The 24,422-nt window shown below is 34.6% G+C and overlaps 1 protein-coding gene across 3 annotated transcripts; it reads right to left on the reverse strand.

The window, feature by feature from the left end:
* Nucleotides 1-2,985: 2,985 nt before the first annotated feature.
* On the reverse strand, nucleotides 2,986-16,541 carry LOC11442389 (uncharacterized). Of its 3 annotated transcripts, none has more exons than XM_003622365.4 (19): nucleotides 16,381-16,541; nucleotides 15,343-16,034; nucleotides 14,323-14,571; nucleotides 12,913-13,103; nucleotides 12,648-12,819; nucleotides 11,975-12,112; nucleotides 11,705-11,894; nucleotides 11,030-11,175; nucleotides 9,460-9,636; nucleotides 9,190-9,300; nucleotides 8,450-8,569; nucleotides 7,730-7,886; nucleotides 6,054-6,217; nucleotides 5,781-5,867; nucleotides 5,148-5,476; nucleotides 4,889-4,970; nucleotides 4,572-4,711; nucleotides 3,907-4,177; nucleotides 2,986-3,614 (listed from the first exon to the last, which is right to left on the reverse strand). In XM_003622365.4, exons 2-19 carry the CDS (start codon nucleotides 15,631-15,633, stop codon nucleotides 3,282-3,284), a joined length of 3,348 nt encoding a protein of 1,115 aa, XP_003622413.2. In that variant the 5' UTR covers nucleotides 15,634-16,034; nucleotides 16,381-16,541; the 3' UTR covers nucleotides 2,986-3,281. The 3 variants fall into 3 exon arrangements, with proteins under 3 accessions (XP_003622413.2, XP_024625207.1, XP_024625209.1); XM_024769439.2 differs by having other exon boundaries at nucleotides 3,907-4,180; XM_024769441.2 differs by lacking the exon at nucleotides 16,381-16,541 and having other exon boundaries at nucleotides 3,907-4,180; nucleotides 15,338-15,475.
* Between the last annotated feature and the right edge of the window lie 7,881 nt (nucleotides 16,542-24,422).

The following is a 24,422-nucleotide window of genomic DNA, read 5'->3' on the forward strand; positions in this document are numbered from 1 at the left end:
CAAATGGATCTATAAGATCAAATATAATTCAGATGGGTCCATTGAGCGGCACAAAGCAAGATTGGTGATTCATGGCAACAGACAAGTTGAAGGAGTTGACTATAATGAGACATTTGCTCCCACAGCAAAGATGGTGACAGTTCGAACATTTTTAGCCATTGCGGCAGCCAAGAACTTCCAACTACATCAAATGGATGTCCGCAATGCGTTCTTGCACGGGGACTTGGAGGAAGAAGTGTATATGAAGTTTCCGCCTGGCTTTGAGAAACAATCACCCGGTAAGGTGTTTCGTCTTCGAAAATCATTGTATGGTTTGAAACAGGCCCCTAGATGTTGGTTTGCTAAATTGTCGGATGCCTTGAAAACTTATGGCTTCGAACAGTCCTATTCTGATTATTCTCTTTTCATGCTGCGTCGTTGTAACATTGAGATATATGTCTTGGTTTATGTTGATGATATAATTATATCAGGAAATCATAGTGATGCTATACATAAATTTAAAGATTATTTGGGCAACTGTTTTCACATGAAAGACCTTGGAAAGTTGAAATATTTCCTTGGTATTGAAGTTGCACGGAATGACACTGGTATTTTTCTCTCGCAACGCAAATATGCATTGGATCTGATATCTGATTGTGGACTTCTTGGAGCAAAGCCTGTGAGCATTCCTATTGAACAAAACCATCAGTTGGCCCTTGTTGAAGGGGCGGACCTCAAAGATCCAACTGGATATAGGAGTCTCATTGGACGACTTATCTATTTGACTGTTACTCACCCGGAGTTGTCGTATTGTGTTCACATCCTCGCTCAATTTATGCAGAATCCAAAGATTGAGCATTGGAATGCAGCTCTTAGGGTTGTCCGTTACTTAAAAGGTAATCCCGGGCAAGGGATTCTGCTAAGAACTGATTGTGATTTACGCTTGTATGCCTACTGTGACGCGGACTGGGCAGGATGTCCTCTCACTAGACGGTCTTTGACAGCTTATTTTGTGATGTTGGGCAGTTCTCCCATCTCTTGGAAGACTAAGAAGCAAACTACAGTGTCTAAATCTTCGGCTGAAGCTGAGTACCGCTCCATGGCTGCAGCTACTTGCGAGCTCAAGTGGTTGAAAGGATTGTTGAGCTCTCTTGGTGTTGAGCATGCTGATTCTATGAGTCTTTACTGTGACAGCCAATCTGCCCTCCATATTGCCAATAATCCGGTACTCCATGAACGTACAAAACATATTGAGGTTGATTGTCATTTTGTGCGAGATGAAATTGTCAAGGGTAACATCCAACCTCTGTATGTTCATACTTCCAAACAACTTGCAGATATCCTAACAAAGGCTCTAGGAAAACGTCAATTTGATTCTTTGCTGTCCAAGTTGGGCGTTCTTCATCTCCACTCTCCAACTTGAGGGGGGGTATTAGAATAATATTGGAGACTAATTTAGTTGATACTCATTTACTGTGTAATTATTTGGTTTCAATTGCTTTCAATTATATTTCCCTCTTTAGATGATATCCAGGGATTTGGTGTAATTACCCTGATGTAGGACAAGCTGTACATTGTGTATATAAATCAGCCTCTGAGCATCAATATGAACAACACATTCTGCCTCATCCTATTTCTTTATGCCCTTGCCTACTCATACACCATCAAGTTTTTGGGTAAAAATTATCACGGTGACCAATAACCCTGCAACAAAAGCAAATGACTCCTAATTTCTTATAGTTGAAGTGAGCATTCACAACACTCTTGTCTTCCTTCTCCAACACCATACTCATGTTTGATGTTCATCGACCTTGATAGCCACACGAATTATCATGCACGTTCTCCTTGGCCCATAATAGTTGTTTGGCTTAAATATTTCTTTACTCTCTCCACTTTTATCATATTTTTACATTAATCCTTACACTTTTTTTTGTTTGATTCAGGTCCTTGTACTTTGGAAAAAGTTTGTTATTAGTCCCTCTGTTCGTAAGCCCTTAAAAAAAAGCTAAAACTAATAAAGTGCCACGTGGTCCAATTATTTCACACCACATGGCATGACAAAATTTTAAAATTAAAATAAATGAAATACAAATTTACTTTTTTAATTAGTTTTATTATTATTACTATTAAATTAGAAACTAAAAAAAAAAAAAACGACATTATAGAAGAAGAAAAACGGAATGGATTTACGCCATTTTTGTAGTTCTGGCGTAGAACGACGGAGTAGAAAAATTGAGGTGATGTTCTTTTTTCTTTTCTAAAAGATATTGGAGCCTTGTGGTAAGCGTCTGCACTTGGATTTTAACGTACTAGTGCATAAATATGTACACTCTTAAAAGAAAATCCATCAAACAAATGGAACCGCCTCCCAGCAATAAGTTTTTAGTATTTTCTGTCTTTGACAGTGGTACCAGATAGATAGATAGAATTTGTTCCATGTCCCACTTGTAGTAGAACTGAAACATAAACATATTGGCTTTGATCTGAGTAATGGCCCTTGCCAAGAAGCCATAGAGAGCAGTCCAAAGATGTTTACATACCTAATGGCGGAGCCAGGAATTTTATAAAATTGGGCAAAATTTTAACCACAAATTCATATATGACAATAATATATGAATAGTCATAAATTGAAATAAAAGAGGCTCGTCATTTTGTCAATAAAAGTACAATTTGAAATAAAAGAGATGAATTATAATCTGTCAATACCTCTGCACCTTTGAATAATTGCTCTATACACAGCAAAGTTAGAGATTTAAGAGTGCACACTATTAACTATTTGAGCATCAATCGCAAAAATCATGCATTAAGTTCAAGATCTTTGAGACTAATTTGAACTGGATTTATCTACCCCAAGTTGACCTCAAAGTTAAGTACAAACAAACTTAATCGATCCTTTTGATGAGTAAAACTGTAGTTTGTAAATAGACTTAAGCAGTTTGTGAAGGCTTTTCTTCTGTTTTTATTACTTCATTTTAAGACTCGTTCTCATGTATGATGACATCAACATTAAGAAAAATCTTTCATCATATTTAGACAAAACTGCAAAACAATATCCTCGTTTTACGTGTGAAAAGGCCCTGGCTTAAGAAAAACACTCTAACCCTAACCATCTAAATCTAAATGTTACAATGCCCAGAAAAATGTCGGGATAAAACATTATACCCGGCAAAGATTATTTGTATTACAAAAAATATCAACCATCTGTCATCAACGACCTACGTGCACCATCAACAAAAAATATTACACATAATTACATGTGCCATCCTATTTTCTGATTCTACAAAACATGGTTTCTGCAAGTTTCAGTGCCGGTGAGAATGCTTCCGGCTGCCGTAAGTAACCTCTTTCGTTTCACCACTCTTTCTATGCATCATCATTAAAGCAAAAGAAATGCCCCCAACAGAAGCCATAGCATAAAACGCTCTGTCCGGAGACAAAGCAAGACCAGAAAAATAAGACCAGTATCCAGCTATGAGATAGACAATATATAGTCTAACATTGCGGATGGGGACCCCAGGGATAGACAAGAAGAACGAATTGAACTCGGGCTTCGAATTGCAGATGCCATGAAGTATAACACCAATGCTAAGTACTGAATCCAAGAGCCATGGGAGGCTCTCACCCATAGCCAGTCTCTACAAAATGATAATAAAAAAATATTAAAAACAAAAGAGAGAATATGCCCTGCATGAAGGGTAATCTAGATATTGCAATCATATAGGAACCAGAATAATAATCGATTAAATCATGTTTTTTGAAGAGTGTCGGTATCCAAGTATATAGCCACAGAGAGAAACAAAATCATACATTTATGAGAGAAGCAAAATCATACATAAAATTCTGGGCTAGAGATATTATTTTATTGGGTTGTAAATAAATAGCCGGGTTTCAGAATGTTAATATGAAAAGAATTGATATATCTTATACCTGGAACCAAGCTACAACAGATGGGGCAAACATCATTGTTGCAAGAAGATGCAATATCAACAAACCATGGCGATGGTGAAACACATCTAATTGTGCTTCACCAAAACTTTTTGATGAATCTGGACTGTTGGAGTTGTCTTCTGAAGGAAAAGTTCGGTTAAAACTACCATCAAAATTGTACTTCTGTCTTTCAGACACCTTATAATCACCCCCATTACAATCGATAGTTTCGTTACTTTGTTCATGGCTACGACATGATGCTGTCAGGAAACTGCTACAGAAACAAAAGGAAATTTTCAGTCACAGTGGTCATACATGTTCATGACATGCAAAAAGCAATTTTGACTAAACCCTGAACCCTAAACAATACTACAATTAGCATTGCAATTTCCTACAAGCATGCAAACTTAATTAAAAATTTCATATGCAAATTGATTAAACCATTCGTCATTCCTTGGAGATTAAAAATGGTATTTAGACATTTTGAACTCAGTGACATATGAAACAGAAAAGAACCTAGTAGTCGTATAACATAATCTCTAAACCACCACCAACACAAAGAAAACAAGTAAAGTATTCGCATACAGGCAGATTTAAGAACTATCAAAATTGATTACATGTACACACTTCGCAATTATACCCAAATGCGATAAATGAAAATATACCTGCATAATGCATTGTGACAGCAGAAAAAATGAGCGAAGAGAAGTATAAGGAGACCAAAGGATGGGTGAACCAAGCATGCCAAAACCATTGCAGTGAGCGATATAACAAGTACTGGATTTGCTCTCAGAACCCGAATCACCTGTTTAATGTAATCACCCGTGTGCAATGGTTAATGCGATGAACTTGAATAACAATAAAACAAAGGATCATCAAATCTACTACTAGCAGAAGTACCCTTCCCTCTTCTACTTTTAACTTCAATTAGTTTACCCATTCACTCAAAAAGATAGATTGCATATATAAGTTAGTACTTTACCTTAAGAGAAAAGAAGCTAGAAGAACGGTTACAAAACCTTTGAAGAAATATAAATGGTACATTTTGTTTCCACATTTGCCACCTGCAGCAAAAGTGACATTTATCATTAGATATGCAGCAGTATGAGAATAAATCTAAATATTCACACAAAATGTGATTTGCTAAACCAGATTGCTGTTAGGATCAAGGCTACCCTGCTTGACTTTAGAATACATGCATCAGTAACACAATTTAGGGTGGTAACCATCAGTCTACTAACCTTGTCTTGATGAAAATATGTGTAACAGCAGCCACGAAGAATACCAAGTGTGATAACAAAATTAGAATGGCTATAAATCCGTTTGCAAAGATATAACAAATTAGGGAGATGCTGGTGAAGCTAGCAAAAGGAGGTAATGGTTGAGACATAAAGAAGGAATGGAACAACGCAAATAAAATAGGTAGAACGGCTAGCGGAAAGAAATGCGACATTAGTGTCAAATTGGATTCCACAGCAGTCAGCATTGACGGTATCCGTAGATTATTATCCCAAGAATATGCTTGCTGCATAAGAGCAAAGAAAACTACGGCAATAGAGAAACCAACAATCTGCATGAACAACATTACATTAACAAAATTAGCCAGCATAAATTGGCACACATGTAAAAGCATGATGGATATGGAGATATGAAGAAACAAGCAAATATTAAGTTTGTGTGGATCATATGCATGAAAGAACAACGTATTTTCGTAAATACTCAAAAACACATTATACAAAAAAAAAAAAAAAATTGTCAATGGTAATACAATAGTATATATATTCCTGAAACAAACCAGAATATTGGAAGTAAAAATTATTAAATAAAATTCAAGATAAGCAAATGTGAGCATAAGGGTTACAGAAACTCATTACCTTCGAACTATACAATAGCAGAAACCTACTTGCAGCAGCACCAACAGAAATCGAAATGCTACTTTTATAAGAACAATGTGGGTCAACCTGTAAAATATCATGGAGGAAGTCAACAAAAATGATTATAATCTCTGATAGAATGCTTGTAATTTAAATTTGGTATGTTGTCATCGCTCCACAAACTACTGTGATGGATGACATATTGCTTTGCTTTTTTGGTTCAAGAATTAAAGGGGAAAAACTATTCAGTTTAGTTTATTGGGTGATTCATACCAGCATAAGAACAATGGTTTTATCAGATTGCTGTGTGGAACTCCACTGTGCTGGTGAGGAATCAACAAGAATTGTTTCACTATTCAAATTTGGGTATATATGAAGTCCAGATATGTCATCCCAAGCAAGTGCAACAGGTGGAAAACAGCGCAATTTACAGAGCCCTGAGATACCAAGCTATAGTTGTTAACAAATAAAGTCATTGTGGAAATATAATAATCACAAATAAATAATGCATTCTACTAAAATCAGAATTGTTGATCATGTTTAACATAATAGCCAAATAATCATCATTAAAAATGAAATCTTTCAGTAAAAGTTTTATTTAAACTGTTTGCAAAAATATGAAGCAAACCCCTCATTCTTGATGGCTCTGAACAACTTCTAAATTCTCTATAAAAGTCTACCAACAAAGCCTAGAAAGAGCTCTCATAATAGTTGATAGAAATTGGTATCTAAATACTGGAAAATTAGGAAAAATTCCTCCTCATTAAAGAACAATGATAGAGCTTTGAGGGTCAGCTCACCTCCCAATGCGAAAAGGCCCTCAATCACTCAAATGACAAGATGCCCACCCTCCAATCCTACCTACCTTTTACTGGAGGGGAAGACTTCCTCTTGGTTACAGCAGAATGATATGCCCACCTCTCAATGCCAAAAGGCCCTAAACAACAGAAATGACAAGATGCCCACTCTCTAATCCCTTCGACCTATTTATAGGCGAAAAGCCTTCTTTGAAGATGTTGTTAATAGGCATGAAATTAAAGTTTCTAGGAAGGAGATTGGTTCTTAAACTTGGGGTAGGATAGTCTTTTGACATTTAGAGGCAGATACTTAAATATGGAAAACAGGGATATAAATTTCATATTTGTCCATTTGTCAAATAAGTTTTTTTTGAAAAAGCCATTTGTCAAATAAGTTAGAAACTTGTGGGCTCAAACTTCCTGTTTTCATTGTCATTCATCTTCCTCCTCTAGAAATTTTCTCCAAGCCAAGGAAGGGTTGTACGTAATTTGAATTATTGAGACCTTGCTTTTAATTCTGTTGAAAGAAACAGAATAACCCTTCTTCAATTCTTTTTTTTTTTTTTTTTAATGGCAAATGTTAGTATATAGTTCAGTTAGTTTTCTTTCTCCTTGCCAGGACTTGAACCCTGGAACTCCAAACCCTTAACTCTTTGATTCTTGACTTCGCAAGTTGCAAATAATATTAGTTTGTGATATCTATTTTGGTCTTGATTTGAATTTAGAATTGCGATGAGAATTAAGTTTATTGCTCCAATTTTCATTTATATAACAAAGGCCAGATGGATTGATAACCTAGGTTAATTGAAGTATTTGTTTGAAATTAACATAAACTAATATGAATTGTATGATTACAAATTTATGTAATTAGTTGTTGAACCCTAGGTGGCAGCCAAGTAAAACTTTAGATTTAAGAGTTCAGTCGAATTGAATTGAATTGAATAAAAATAATCCCTTCACACAACATACATCTCCATGACCTACAAAATGGTTTTATGCTGTTTCCAGCAGATGCCTGTTGAAGTGTTTTCCATACAGTGAATACACAAATATGTCATAAATAACTATTGAAAACATGCACATCAAATATAATATCATCACAAAATAAAATTCTAATAAATTGGTCAACTGGAAGTGGATTAGAATTCTTACTACTACTTTCAAGGTCTCCAGCTTCTTCTTCTGGAAGGCCAGAGTTTCTAATTCCACAACCGACAGTATTCATAGACAAAGTAATTGGAAGAAGGCCCAAGCTAATGGAAAATGATAATTTAACAGCTAGAGGATGAGCTTCCTCCAACAACAACTCCTGCACAGCATGCCAAAATTAAGCTTTAAACACTGAAAAAAAACTTAACTAACTGTTACATCCATTTGCATACACTTGAGATTTAGGAACAAATGTTAACATCATAAATATTTACATCTTTAATTTGACTACATGTAATTTAATAAGACAAAAGGAGGGATATTTGGTTAGCCCAAATAACAGTACATTGTTGTAATTCTGCAATGTTAATAGTAAGTATCAATGGAAAGTACTCAAACTAAATAAGGTCTGTGTCTTTTGAACTTTTGAACTGCTTTCTAACTATCAGTTACATGAGAACATTGAGCATTAGTCTTGCAGTGATAAATACGCATGAATAAAATAAAAGCACATAATCCCCGTGAAGTTAGCTCAGTTGGTTGGGATATTGCATATTATATGCAGGGGCCGGGGTTCGAACCCCGAACACTCCACTTCTCCAAAATTTAATTGTGTGAGCTCTAGCCACTAGGCTACTTGACCAAGAAAATACATAAAAAATAAAAGCGAATAAAACTGCAATGAAGTGTGTAGGTCAGTTAATACTACATGAAAATAACAACCTTTTGAGAGTAAGTAGATTGAAGCAGAAACCATGGAGATAAATCTTTATTTCCTTCCTCTGGTTTAAAGAACTGTCCAACTGCCATGGATGCTGCTGGTGGTGGTCTTCCTGAAACAGACTGAGCACTAAGTTGTCACTCTAGATGTACAAATAAGGATTCAATGTTCAACTAGAAACACAGCATAGGAAATTCGTCATTTTTAATAAAGGACGTTTTAATGTATTCTATTATTTCCATATTTCCTTGATATAATTTAATTTTCTTAGATATAGCATAGCCGTGATTTTTCTCAATCCCTAAGTTTTTGGGATTTCTTTTCTAGGGCCATGCCTAGAAATTTTGTGGTCCTTTAAAAGAATTATTAGAGATACAAAATATAATGTAAATTATTAAATTCTCATGTGAATATTCTATCTCAAATAGTGCTATTTACACTTATTTACAGCAAATTTAATGATATGAATATGTAGTCCAACCATCCTGCTGAGAAGCATCTTACTTTCTTACTTTATACATAACGTACTTGCATAACCAAAAGTGAAGTAAAAAAAAGCTTCCACACAAATTTAAATAACAAATTACAATTCAAGTCTAAAAAACTTGTTAGCAAGCAGACAAAATAGGTCATATGGAATAAATGGTCATAAACAAACCTAAATAATTCTGAAAAACCACTAAAGATGGTAAATAATTATGCATTTCTTGATAGTTAAAGGAGATCAATTTCAACATTGTACCGGACGAGGTGCAACTGAGATTGTTAAATATCTGAAGCCATGCATATCTTCAGGTCCTAACCAAAATACAGCAGATGGAGGAGGTTGCTCGGTTTGACTGCCAGGTTCAGGCTGTAAGAGTATTGTATATTCAAATTTATGAGTAAGCATATCAAATTAATTAAACTTCCACAGATTATCAGAAATAAAGATTATGACCTCAGTAGTTATAATTGCAACGTACTAAAACACTAATTCAAACAATAAATAAATCAAAAAGGTATAAAATACCTGCCGTGGTGCTGGGCCTGAGGGAATATGCATCATTTTAGATGTTACTTCCATAACCCTATCATTGAGAGGCAAACTTGAAGCAGAACTCCCCTTTTCAGGCCACAAATGAAGTCTGATTCCCGAACATGGCTCGAGATTGGTCACTAACACAAAATGACTTTTTCCATTTGAACCCTGCATATCCAGATTAAAAGAATGAAAAACTGCACCTAGGAATAATTATCTATGATGTAAAACAGAAATTTAAACATTCGAAAAATCAGGAATTCTTGGAGCTAAGAAAATTATTAGAATAGAAATTAATTGAAGTCAGTCATACTCATACTTAAACAAAAACATTATACCTTCTGGACACAAAATTCAATAAATATCTTTCTTCTTCTACTTCAAATTTAGCAATGCTCAATAAAATTAACATTAGATTAATTTGAAGTTCAACAACTAACATAAAGATAGACTATGCAAGCAGTGGAGTGCCTATTGAGATGTTATTTTGATTAAATATCTCTGTTGACGAACAGAACTTACCAAAACAATTAATTACAGTAATATCATTCTTTCTATAGTTATTACAGTGATAGTGCTCTACTTACTAATGACAGGAAACAAAACAGAATAGTACAGATAAATTTTATGAATCAGGTCTCTACAGTCTACATAAATTCCCACATATAACTTCTGACAAGCCAACAGACTACTCCGTGAGCTCACACACCCTGCTTCTGACCAGATGGGACAATCATTCGTTACTCTTTGTTCAACTTAGAATCCTCTATTAAACCAGTTGACACCAAGCTCATGGTTGTACTATTTGCCCGGCCTATGCTAAGTCTTCTGTTTCTAAAACCCTATCTTTCTACCAATTTGGACATAAATGAAAACATGGACTCTCTTAGCAAGCCCTGTGGTACTTGTTCTATAGTTGTGACTGGTAAGAGCTTTTGCTCTCAATCCTTTAAAGCACTTAGTAACCAAGGATGTAAGATAGTTGGTGCCACTGACCATATGACTTATCATTCTACAACCCTTCACTCTTTTTTACAATTGAAGAATGTGGTCCATGTCCCTAAAACAAATAACTTGATCTCTAGTCATAAGTTTGCTAAAGAACAAAATGTAGAAGTGATACTTTTCTCATCTTTTAGGATCTTGCCACCAGGAGGAGGAATGGACAAATTTTTAAATTGTGGTTGCGGTTATGAAGTGTTCCTTGATAGTTGATATTACAGAAAATATTTGATAAATGTGGCTTTGATTGCACTCGTACCCTCACCTCAGACTTAAAATCCCTTACACCATACCTATACCTAGTAACAATACTGTACCCATGTCTATGCAATATTATTAGGAGTCAAGTATATGTATAAACATCAGATAGTATATATTATTTTGTAACTCATCATTTCACACACCTCATTCAAATATTATATTCGATTATTGAAAGTTTGTTTGCTCTTTTTCTCCTTCTCTACAAAAATTCCTATCATTTCGATAGCACTTTTCCGTTTTATATATTGAATACATTAGATATTGTACTGTTAAAGAAACAAATAGACTAAACAAATACCAATTTTTGTATGTCCAACCACCGCCTTCGACCATCCATTGCTAATACAGTAACCTCATTTATCTGAATGTATAGGTCTCTGTCAAGGCCCCCATCATTCCAATGAATATTGTGAGGACAGGTAACTGACCTGTGCTTTTGAGGTCCTGCAGCAATTACATGATTTAAATGTATCAATTTTCACAATGTGGTAGGTTGTGATCAAATTATTGAGATATGCCAATGATTAAAATCAAAAAGAAATTTAAAGAAACATGCAGTCAAAAGCACCAAGTAACAAAAGAAATCATTTTTGTATGGAATAAAATATTTCAAAAGAGTTGTTCATAGCACCTTTAGCTATGACAAAATCAGAAACGGTAAACATGCACAAGAGACTGAAAATTATACCGCTATAAACCAAACTGGTCTGTTACAGAAGAAAGTACATGGAAATAACAGAACGCTGTCTTCAGTCCATTACCCACAGATAAAGCATAATTTAACTTATATATTATGAGCATATGCTTCAACAGCCCTATGCAATATAATCTACCAGAATAATTATGAGATGATTACAGAAAGATAGTCATTGAAATTTCAAACGAAGTTAAATACAAGATTTTCAAGACTAGATTGGAAGTAATTAATCATAGGATACATGATAACAAAATTAGAAACAGCAGAATATAATACCAGAGTCATCTTTTGTATTCTGGTCAGGAATGTTGATAGACTGTTTAGAAGAGGGTAATTGCATCATCCGGTTGAAATCATGTGATATTCCACTATGCAGCATTCTTGCAAAAACTTCAAGCCTCTTCCGAGAACCAGAAAGAGGTTGTCCGGTTCTGGCATCTGTCAAACTAAGAAGTGTATGTGATACCTACATAAGAATATAAATGATAAAGAGCACATGAGGGAGAACCAAACTTTAGTATTTGACAAATGAAAAATCTCACTTACTTGGACAACCAGTTGATTACACCACATTATAGCCTGATGTTCCATTGACAACCACACATTTTTCATGGCTGTACTGCTGATCATGAAGCCATGTGTCGGCGGCACAATATTATCAAGTGATGTTAACTTTGACCGTACCTAACGAAAAAAAAAAGAAATGTAAACAACCATGCCAATGTTCATTTTTAGCAGTCGTAAACTTTGAAATTATGTTAAACTGTGAAGACCTGGACAGAAAAATGGAAACATGATTTTGTGAAACTGCATACAACTTGAGCATAGTGTGATGCCAGGGTATTTTGATATAGTATTTTAAAACACGTGGATGAAATAGTATTTTAATAATTACAAAATTCAGTTACTATATGATTCCTTTTCATTCCCCTCAGATTAGAGAGGAAGAAAAATGGTGGTAACTGGTAAATAATGGAATGGGATGGATGGTATTAGATACCATTCTATTCCATCCTTTTTTAAAATTTCCAAATAATGGAACACTTTTCAAAATAAACGAATGCTTAGTTTTGGTGTAATTATTATCCTAACTCTTGATATGATTTTTTATTTTAGTTTTTGTATAATTGGTAAATTAAAATAGAAATCTGTTTTTTACAATTTTTTTTATTATTTATAAATGCCTATAGAGAGGAAGATAGTACAAAATTAATAATACCTGGTAATCATTATATGCACCAGAAATGGATACAACAACAACGTCAGAGAGTACTGGACTAGACACAAATCGTCCTGTGTTAGTGGTTTTTGCCTTGTATCCTTCTCTCCATTCTGAATTTACACGTGAAAAGTAATGACCCAAGGAAGGCTGCATCGCCACAGGAGGTGATCTGAATAAAATACATGTATCTCGTCAAACATCTAAGCAGAAAATAAAAATACAATAAGAATAAGGGAAAACAGAAGAGGGGGGAACACTATACTGATGTGGGGATGAAAGTGTAAGAATAGTTTGAACTGCTGATTTCCTAAGATGGGGATGGACAACAGCAGCTCTAGCAACAAAACCACCCATAGAGTGACCAACCAATATCACACTTTTGGGCAAGCTCCCAGAATTTGCAGCACCTTCTCTTGTTCGAGCATCGTAAGACACTTTATATTGGTCCAAAATCTGCAGAAGAAGTTTCATCTTAAGTATTGAACGAAGTGATGAATTCAGGAATCACTGCCTCAAGCAAATGTAAAATCAAGATAGTCAGATAAGTACAAACTTCAGAGATAGCACCACATGAGGAAAGAAAGTAGTGCATGGCACAAGCCTAATAAGGCCTACGGTAAACAACTTGAAAGTAGAGAAGAATGTTGTTCAGCGTAACAACATAGTCATCCAGTTATTTCTTACTACACAAGATGATAGAAAACTGAAATCAATAAATAAAGTATGCTTGCATTAAGGCATAAAATGACTGGAGAAAAGATTTCAGACTCGACCCTTTGACAAAAATCAGTCTAACATGGCACATAATTCAATAGTAGTCAATAGCGGCGCTATAGCGGGTGCACGTAGCGTAGCGGCGATGAACCGCTACGGTAATCGTCGTAGCGGTACAGAATCAAATAGCGGCCGCTTCAGCTGCTATAGCGACATAGCGGTGCGGAGCGGTTAGCAGCCGCTTCAGATGCTATTTGATTTTAGTAGGAAATTTTCAAATTGACCCTATTTTAAAAACCTTTTTTAGGGCATTTTGAGGATTTCGTAAACCCTGTCATTTTTCAACTTTTTCTCTCCTAACCTGTGCCGCGAAACACACTCTTTTATCTTCTATCTTATGGTTTCTCTTGTTTTATGATTTTTTTTGTTATTTGTTCCTCTGTGCTTTGTTTTTTGGTGTTTTGATTTATGAATGTCTCATGAGATTTGAGTGTTATATTTAATTTTATATTAAATATAATTATTTTTTTGTTGAGAAATATATAAGTTTGTTTATATTTATAGTATTATTCATGTAATTTGTCCAAAAAATAATCAAATATCAGTGACCGCTATATTTCATACTGCTATACGCTATCCCTATCCCACTTTTGAGGTCGTCCACTACACACCGCTATCCGATATTAACTACTAAGCATAATTCATTGGATTCTTAGTCCCCTGGTACACAATAACAAGAAACACAGTTTCAGTTCTTGGAGTTTGTACACTCCATAAATGGGAACAGACTGGCTGCACATTGATGACAAGCACAATTTAAAACAAAACATTCATCTAAAAACTACTAGAAAACAATTTCAATTCTCAATATTACAAGCAGGTCATATTTATCTAATGTTCATTTGTTTCCTTGGGATCTAACCTACATACAATCTCTAAAGTATAAAAAGTGAGATACCTTGTGTATAGCATATACAACATATTCAGCGTGTTCTTCCAGAATTGCACCATCCATTGCAGAATGCTCACCTTCAAGATCAACGGCAAACCAGTCTAGCCTGCTAGTATACTGGTTCGGTAACTGGAAACCGGATAAACTTATATCTGCATCTCCTTCCTCGGGTGTTAGGGAAGCTTCTTGGTAAAATGAATACTCAAGGGGACCATTTTGATATGCCCTATCAGATTCTGCTGCCAAAGACCGCACCTATTATGTGTTCATAGAAATATAAAATTTTGGGCAAAAATAGTACCAAGAATGTTGTAATAATAAAAAAAAACAATTATAGAATAACCTCAACAAACAATCATTATCAATGTTAGCTTCATAACTTGTATGGGATCTTCTATATCATATTTCTCCACTTTTAGACAAAAATTTTAATTTTTCTTCTTATCTTGGTTTTTCAATTATTCTAATAAAAAGGATGGTGAATTCTACTGCCATGAAGAACTTAAAATATCCAGATTAAAAACCATTTAAAAATAAATATGACCCTAGCTTCAATCAAATACCTTGGCCCAACATGTTAGCAATTCCAAGGCTATGAAAGTAGCTAGCTAGATATGCATATTTTGGTCTACATGTTAATCATACTACCTAATAAATAAAGCACTCAAGAATCAATCTCCTACAACTAAACAAAATTCTTCCATAGGAATTAAATCGTGGTCTGCAACACCAATGTATTTGAGGTCTGAGCAGCGATCGCATCACGACAGCAATTGTGACCACAAAAGCAACCACATTTATCACAATTTTCAGCAATTCCAAGCAGCACAACATAGCCACAACCACAATTTAAAACCTCGTAAAAATGATCTAGGCAATAATCATAAGTTCCCAATTTTAGCTGCTTTTTACAACCTACCAAATAACACAATATTTCCTAAACATGTCGAAATAGTTTCACCACTAACCATAAAACAAAACCAACTAACTACGTCTAAATTCATAAAAGAAGAAAGAGGACCTTGCCTGTTTGTAGCTGCCGCCATTTCCCGGAATGAAAAGAACAGGCACACCACTAAGCTTTTTAACATGCTCCCTATAATCAATCTTTTTCCAACCTTCGTGATACAAATACAATCCATACTTCACCGGTGTAACACTTTCCATAGACGTAATAGGAATGTAGGTCGGATACATATAGGTCATTACACATCCATTCGAAATTGGTTTCAATAAACCATATAAAGCAGCTAGACAAATCCCTACCACCACAATAATCAAAACTCCAACCCTAATTTTTCCTCTAAACGTTGGCATTTTGAAACAATGCTTCACTTCGAAATCACTACACTATTTGAAATCAAATTCACAGCTTCTACTCCAAAATCTCGAAATTATGCCACTATTTGAAATCAAATTCACAGCTTCTACTCCAAAATCTCGAAATTATTGCACTATTTGAAATTGAATTCACACTGCTACTCTGAACTACTCTGAAATCTCAAAATCACTGAATTAACACTAGCTCGAAATCAAAAAACAAAAGCTCCTCTAATCAAATCAGAACTTCAAATTCAACAAATACTAAAAATGATGTAGTCTGACTAATCAACAAACTCATTCAACGCCGCCACAACCAAATCGCGATCCTCGAATTCACAGTTGAATTTAATTCTAGTATCAACTCAAGATTCATACAATCATGGATCGAACAGATTCTGCAAGAAAATTCATATCAAATTTTCACAGTTAAACACAAGATCTAAATTTCAGCATAAAAATCAAACTAAGAATAAAAGGAAAAATCAACGAAAACTGAAAGTGAAAACTACTAATTCAAGAAATCAAAGACAACAACGGCAACAGAAATAACAAGAGATCTCAGAGTGTGCTGCTCTCAAGTTCTCAGGTTCCAACTCTCCGGACACGGACAGTTACTTTCTTAATTGATCCAACTCTGAGACTCGGATTCAGGATTAGTCGATATTTGGATCGGATACGAAGTTTCTAAAAAAAAATAATAGATAGATCTGAAACAAATCGAAGAAGAGAGAGATATATTACCGAATGGTGAAGATGAGGAGAATGAAAGAAATGACGTTAGAGTAGCGGGGACGGAGGGTGCAACTGAAAGTTGTTATTTATATGAATGGAAGTTGGAAAAGGAGTCATGTGAGAGTGACAGAGTCAATATTATAGAAGTTGATGAATCAAGCTACTATTATTATTTTTGTTATCATAACTGATTTGGGTTCTGAGTGTTCTTTATTTATTTTGGTAATAACTGATTATTTGGGTTATATTTATTTTTGATAAATATTTTTTATTATAATAACTGATTTGGGATCTGTGTGTATTTTGTTTATTTTGGTAATAACTGATTATTTGGGTTATATTTATTTTTGATAAATATTTATTGTGATTGGTTTCCTTAATTTATGTACTACCGTGTAAGGTAAAGGTATTAATATGCGTTACCGTGACATTTTACCCAAGGTTATTCTTTTTGTTTTTTCCTTAACTAGAGATTGCCCAATTCACTTCTTTTTTTATTAATTAATGTTAGATTGCTCAAAGATATTTTTTCGTTTTTTAGCGTTTTATACATGCTAAAAACATCCAAATGGATCATTAAAAAAAATATCCAAAATGGTAGTAAATTGAAAAGAAATGTGTCTCTTGTGGAGCTACATTTACAAATGCTTTTGGAATCACTTCAACTCCACACATTTACAAAAAAAAAAACATTATAGAGAAAGAAAAAAAACTTAGGTATAGTTTCTTAAGTGTTTTTCGTGTGGTTGTTAACTGAATTTACCATTATTTTTTTAAATTCATAATTTTTTTAAATTTTGATTTATCCAAAAAATATATATATTTTTAAGAGAAATGATATTTGAACATCCATTTTGTGACAACTTTTGCAACAACTTTCTTTCTCATACTCACATTATTTTTTACTTTATCTCTCTATTGCGTTGGTTTTCGTGCAAATACCAATTTTTTCTTTGTAAATTATGGTTGTCCCAAAAGTTGTCAACCAAATGGTTGCTGAAATAACACTCCTCCATTTTTAAATTAAGAATCATATGAAAAACATCTAAAGAATTGTAGATGAGTTTTGTCCTATTATAAAATGCAAGAGTATGAATTATCAAATGTGAGTGGTGATATCATCACCGATATACCTTTTTTCTTTTTTTGTTAAATAGCCTAGTGACTAGAGCTCACACAATTAAATATGGAGAAATGGAGTGTCCGGGGTTCAAACCCCGGCCCCTGCATATAATATGCAATATCTCTACCAACTAAGCTAAGCTCACATGCATACCTTTTTTCTTTTTTATTCAAATTGTGGAACCATCATGTTGCAAAAGAAAGAGTTTTTGTATGGATGATGGTTTCATATCTATATAATGGGAAATTTGCTTTTCTGACATCAAGACCTTCCTAATAACACATGGAAAATACCAATTTACCCCTACGGTAGTTAATTATCGTTGACATAACTCGGCAACAGTTAACTATGTTGGAACAAAATGTGTTTAACATTACCCTTTAAGAGTTTTGATGATAACAAGGTATTAAAAATTGTCAATTGGATATGCTAATATTTGTTCAAGTGTACAGGACCATAGATAAAAATTTGAAATCATTATTAGGTTCTGGAAGAACAAAAGAGAGCAAAGGAATCAACAAAAAGGAAACTTAAGGCGTCGAAGAGAAGTGCTCCTGAAGTGATGACGTCATCATAAACAAGTTCATTAGAAGCATCTCATCATAAGCTAAAGCTCACCAGGAGATGCAAGGCTTAAAGCTTCAAAGGTTGTTCAATGGATTTAATCTCGTCTAAGCATTGCATAAGACTAAAAGAGTGAAGCAACGGCTATTTTGAAAAGATTTGAATGCATTGGATGCTTGTTCTTTGAAGAGCGTTGACAAAGTACAATTGTACGAAGTGTACAACCATTATCTCCACTACTCAGTTTGTGTCTCTGTTACAAGACAAGGATAATAGCTCTGCTTGCAACGATGTTCCTACATACTGGGAATGGATTTTAAATTGATCTTTCATAGGACAATAACCATATCAAGCAAAAGACCATTGGTGATTGATCAAAGCTTCAAACGACTCTATTTTGATGTGCTGTCAATTCACAACGTCTCTTTTCTACACCTCTATATAAAGGAGCGAAAACTTAGAGAATGAAAAGACTCAACAACAATTTGAAAGCGCTTAAACTCTATCAAAATTGTTCTGCAAAAAGTTCTCTTAGAATTTCTTAACAACTTTCTTATCTTAGAAATTCTAGAGTCTTAAGAGTCTGTATCTAATTTGTATTGTGAACACCATTGATTGTATATCAAGTGTTCAACCTCAAACATTTTTCTTTGTAATTCTGTTTGAATTTGGAAGTCTCTTGCAGTTGTGCTTGAGCATTAGAAGTCTCTTGCTTGTGTTTAGGAGCATAGGAAGTCTCTTGCAGTTGTGCTTGAGCATTTGAAGTCTCTTGCTAAGTTTAGCATTGAACATTTGTAATCAGATATTACATTTTAGTGAACTCTCCTTGGAAGTGCAAGGGGGACATGACTGACTTCCAGCTTGTGGAAGAAACCTGTATAATTGCTTTGTGTCTTTCTTCTTTCTCTCTCTCTGTTTTATCCACTGCTACTTAGTTCTGGAAATCACTTCAGAAGCAGAACTCTATTTGCTTCTGATCTGTGTTTTCAGCTTAGGAGAAAACGAAGAAAAAGCTAACACAATTCAACCCCCCCCCCCCCCCCCTCTTGTGTTTTCCTCACCTTCAATTGGTATCTAGAGCCTTGGTCTGTTGTCAAAACACTTAACAGTGTAACAGAAAAAGATCTGAGAAAAACATGTTTGGTAATGTGTCTGGTTCTGGTCAGAACAACAACAATACTAATTATTGAATCATCATTACGGGGGGGTAAAGGCCTATTAACTCATAATTAGTATTGTTGTTGTGGTGTATAATAAGTGACAATTGTTTCTTTGAATAAAAGTTCACCGTTATTTTATGTTCTTCTCTTCTATGTCTACAATGAACGTTAGTGAGTAGACTTCTCCTTTTCTTGGATTTGTTGGATAAGTCTAATGACATAATCCTAATCAAACCAAGCTATTAACCATAATCTTATGTAACCCTAATCTCTAATCTAAATTCATCGTTTTAAAATGAATTAACCATGATCAAATTGTGGAAACGAAAGTGGAGGGTTTGATAATTGTTAATCCATCATCTCAAATATCAATTCATAAAACGAAAGTGGAGCTTTGATATTCGAACAAGTGAATTTAGACAAGGGTTGCAAAGGCAGCGAAATAGTCTTTGCAATCTTTGAGACATATATGTTTCGATTTTCAAGGGAACTAATATTAATCAAGTCAGCGAAATAGGCTTGGTTGCTATAGGAACCCAAAATCTAATAATAATCAAGTCAGCGAAATAGGCTTGATTGCTAGGAACATAAGAGAAACTTGTCTTTAGAAATTATGTCTAACATAAGGTTCTAGGTTTTATAGTTTGATTTGTGAAGGGTTTGTTGAAACGCCCCATTTTTATTTAATTATTTTTAGTTGATTTAAAGTCTTTTATATGATTTTTAAATGATTTACGTTGATTTTGTGGTGTGGTATATTTTATTAAATGACTATTTTATTATTTAATAGAATAAGTGAGAAATAGGATTTAATTGGAGTTTGGGGGTTATACGAGAATTAAGTAAATTTAGAGGGAGTAAAGTGAATATTGGGAGATTATATTTATTAAAGAATTAGAAAATAGAAGGGGGAAGCAGTTTTTACGTACAACAGAGAAAAGGGAGAAAAGTCAAGAAAAGGGAAGAGAACCAAGAAGGGCTGCGATTTCGATTATCTAAGGTAAGGGTGAGGCTAACTTACATTAATTTTAGTGTATATGATTCTGATTATGTTTTAACAAAAGTTATGAATAAATTTGGAGAATTGGGAATTAGGGTTATGATGAGAATTGATGATTAAATGATGGAATTAGGGTGAATTGATGTAGAAATGATGAACAGACCTTAAATGTTTCATATATTGATGTTTAGAATCAGCTTTAAGGTTAGAACAATTGGTTTGGGTGAATTTTTGAGAAAACTGTAATCTGGTCGTACTGTTATTCATCGCTCGCCTCCCGAGTGATGAACCTCGCCATAGCGAGTGATGAAGATCATCGTTCGCCTCGCGAGCAGGAGTTGTTCGCCTCGCGAGTTGCATTTCGCAGCTCGCCATAGCGAGCAAGTTTACTCGCCGTAGCGAGTGTGGGCAGAGAGCTTGCACAATTTCGCATTTTTGAGCTGTGAGTTTAACCTTGGATGTTTATGAGGGCCTGAACATGTACCTTAATGATTAGGCAAAGTTTTAGAATGAGATTGAACTCGGGAATGAGGCAGAATGGATCCTTGAGCGTTATACCCTAACTCGCCGTGGCGAGTAGAGGCTCTCGCCTTGCGAGCTAGTGCTTGACAGACTGCCGTGTGTAGGTTTCTCGTGGTTTTGTCGCACGAGTAGTTGTGGGTTGAACTTTGGGATAACAATGAAAGATGTATAGGATATAAATGATGATATGAGAAGCTGGTTATGACGAATTGAGGTTATTAACATGATAAACTTGTATAAGTATTACTTGATTATGAGAAAATGTTAGACATCGTTGAATTGCATAAGATACTGTTATATCACGTTGTTGTATACTGTTGTGTTGCTGTTGATTGATTATGATTGTTGATGAATGCTGGTTTATACTTAACTGCATTCAATTAGAATATACAATGTGTTGGTTCGGTTGTAAGTTGTGAGTTGTCGTTATAAGTAACGGAGTCATAGGTTGTTGATGTTGACCAAGTTGGGGAGTGAGTCATAGTTATTGTGCACGGTCGTTGTCGTTGCCTATGTTGTCGTAGTTGAGTTGTATGCTGATATACACAAGTTGAGTCCTTCATGATTAGGACACTGTTGAGGGCTCATGCCCTGGAATGCTATGTCATTCAATCGTTGAGGGCTCATGCCCTGGAATACTATGTCATTCAATCGTTGAGGGCTCATGCCCTGGAATGCCTTGTCATTCAAATTGTTGGGGGCTTATGCCCCGGAATGCTTAGTCATTCAACCCGTTGAAAATAGTACCACGTTGTTGCTGTTGTAGATGTTGTTGAGAGAGTTGTTGTTGTAGATGTTGTTGAATGAGTTGTTGTCGTAGATGTTGCCGAGTGGAGTGTTGTTGAATGAGCTGTTATAGTTGTTGATAAATACTGATGTGTCGTTGTTGTTGATTAGATTAGTAAGTGTTATTAAAATTGAAGAAGTATGATTATTATTATTGGATAAATGTTGTTAATTATGTTATTTAATTAAGTTGATGATTTATATACCTATTATTATTGTTTGTGAATCTCACCCCTTCTGCTTGGAATTGTCACCCTTCGTATGGGTAACTTGCAGGTATTGAAGAATGTTAGAAGTGGTGGCTCAAGTGTCTTAGGGCTCTGATACGTAACGGGATGGGATATTGTTGTCATGTTTTCATTCCTTATGTATCATTATGAACTTGTTGAATGTGGATTTTTATCTTTAAAGATATTTTGTTGAGGCCATGTGCCAAGGGTTATTGGAAGTTGTTTTAACATTGAAAAATACTTTCCGCTGCAATGAACTGATATTTTATCAAAGTTGAATTTAATAAATAGTACTTTATTCTATTTATGGATTTTTGAAAAGCAGTGTAGCATGCCCGTTAGGTGTTAAACTCTGATTTACTTTTATATTTATGTTGTTGGGAAAACGGGGTGTTACATTTGTCACCATGACGGACCAATGATCCTAAGACACCTCTTTTATTATTATTGTTATTTTCTTTTAAACAAAAATACAACTTTCTACCTTCTAAACTTTCAATCTAATCATTATTTAAAGTTAATTGAATTCATAACTCCCTGTCGGAACGATAATATATTTTTACTACTTCGATAGAACCGTGCACTTGTGGTTTTATCGCATCATGTTTTTGGCGCCGCTGCTGGGGAGTTATTGTAATTTGATTAATTTTTTTTAACGGTTAGACTGAAAGAAGAAAAAAAATTCTTTTTCTTTCTTTTTTTTTTCTTCTTTTTTTTTCTTAGTTTTTTACTGTTAACTTCTTGGGTTCTTATTCTTTTATGCGAAGAAACAAAAGTCTTGGTGAATTCGTTCCCGAGATCGAAAGATTCTTACATAAAAGAAGATGGAAAACACATAATAATACCGATATGGCTGAGGAACGTGCTCTCAAAGAGTATGCAATCACATCTTCAGATGAGCCATACGATGCTATTGTGTATCCAACGGTTGAGGGTAATAATTTTGAAATAAAGCCTGCACTTATTTACTTAGTGCAGCAGAATCAATTTTTCGGATCACCCACTGAGGATCCGAATTTTCATATTTCAACTTTTCTAAGACTCAGTGGAACCTTGAAGGCAAACCAAGAGGGCGTAAGGCTGCACCTCTTTCCTTTTTCCTTAAGGGATAGAGCTAGTGCTTGATTTCATTCATTGACAATTGGTTCTATCACTTCATGGGACCAAATGAGGCGAGCCTTCCTTGTCCAATTCTTTCCCCTTTCTCAAACCGCTCAATTAAGGGCGAGGCTTTTTCAATACACTCTGTTATCGCGATTTTCGGGTGTCAAGTCATTAATTAGGCTTGAACCTTTCAATCTTTGATATTCTCTATTTTTTCTTGGGAAGGGCAAAATTGAGAAAAAACCCTTAGATTCTAAGTTCGGGGGTCGTTTTCACTACGGAAAGGTGTTAGGCACCCGCGGTGACTATAGTACTCTATAGGAGCCGTTTTCTTAGTTTATGTCTACGCTTTATTTTTAATGCTATTTGTGAAAAAGGAAATTTATTTATGTTAAGAATGGGGGGAAGAAAGTGTTTGAGGTTTTATTTTAGTGGACTTGGAGAGGTTTTGACCTCATGCCTACATACCCATTTAAGGGATCAAACTCCATGTAGTTCTCTCTCAAAAAATGTTTTTTGCGTGTTTGGTTGATTTTAGTTTTTTGTTGGAAAATGATTTTGAAGAAGAGAAAGAGGCCTTAAAGGCATAAGAGAGAAAAAGGGTGAATGGTTGGTTCAATTGTTATTAAAAAAGGTCTAAGTAGGAATTAGGATTCATTTGGATTTGTTTAAGAAAATAAAGGAAAAAAAATCAATGGAGTTTTGACTCCAAGGTTTGTTTGGAAAGATTTGAGTGATGGAATTGGTTTACTATTTTTTTGAAAATTGGCATTTGTCTAAAAATCGCGTTTCCTAAGCATACATCTAAACGGTAAACATGCAACGTGTGTGCGTGTCGGTGCTTGTGTCGGTGTACATCACTAATAGTGTCCATAGTCCTTTACATTGAGTCCTAAATACATGCTATGGTCTTGCAAGGAATAAAAAAAGGAACTAATCTATCTAAAATTATTACAAACCCATTTGATATAGAAATGAATAGAAAAATGATGCCTAAACTATGGGATGAATGAAATGTGAGATGAAATGGTTAGTATCATAAGGCATAAGAATAGTAGAAAGGTAAACAAAATTGAATAGAATAGCAAGGGAGAAAAGAGTAATGAAATGAAATAAAGTGGCAAAATATACCTAAAATTGGTTATGACACTTAGACATGCACATGACCTATAATCCCCTCATTATAGCAATGTTAAAGGGGTTTGATTTTGAGCTATAATGTGGGAATAAATAGGACATATTCAAGCCAAGAATCATGACACATTTTTTAAAGATATTTTGCACTTTATTTCTTGACAAAAACACACATTGCTTGCAAAACAAGAAAGACATGAAAATCTACATCCACAATCAGCAAGATATACACATGATCAGCAACACATTCACCATGAAATTACACACCAATCATCCACATCACATGCCAACATTTTATGAGAAAATATACCGCAAAAATACACAAACTTAGATCAAACACAAAATTAATCAAGAAAAAATAACACACACATTTTATCATTTTTTTAAACCACTGGAAAATATCACAAAAGTGTTAAAATGTATTAAGA

The sequence above is a fragment of the Medicago truncatula genome, chromosome 7 (assembly GCF_003473485.1).
Source record: "Medicago truncatula cultivar Jemalong A17 chromosome 7, MtrunA17r5.0-ANR, whole genome shotgun sequence".
NCBI classification, from domain to species: Eukaryota; Viridiplantae; Streptophyta; class Magnoliopsida; order Fabales; family Fabaceae; genus Medicago; species Medicago truncatula.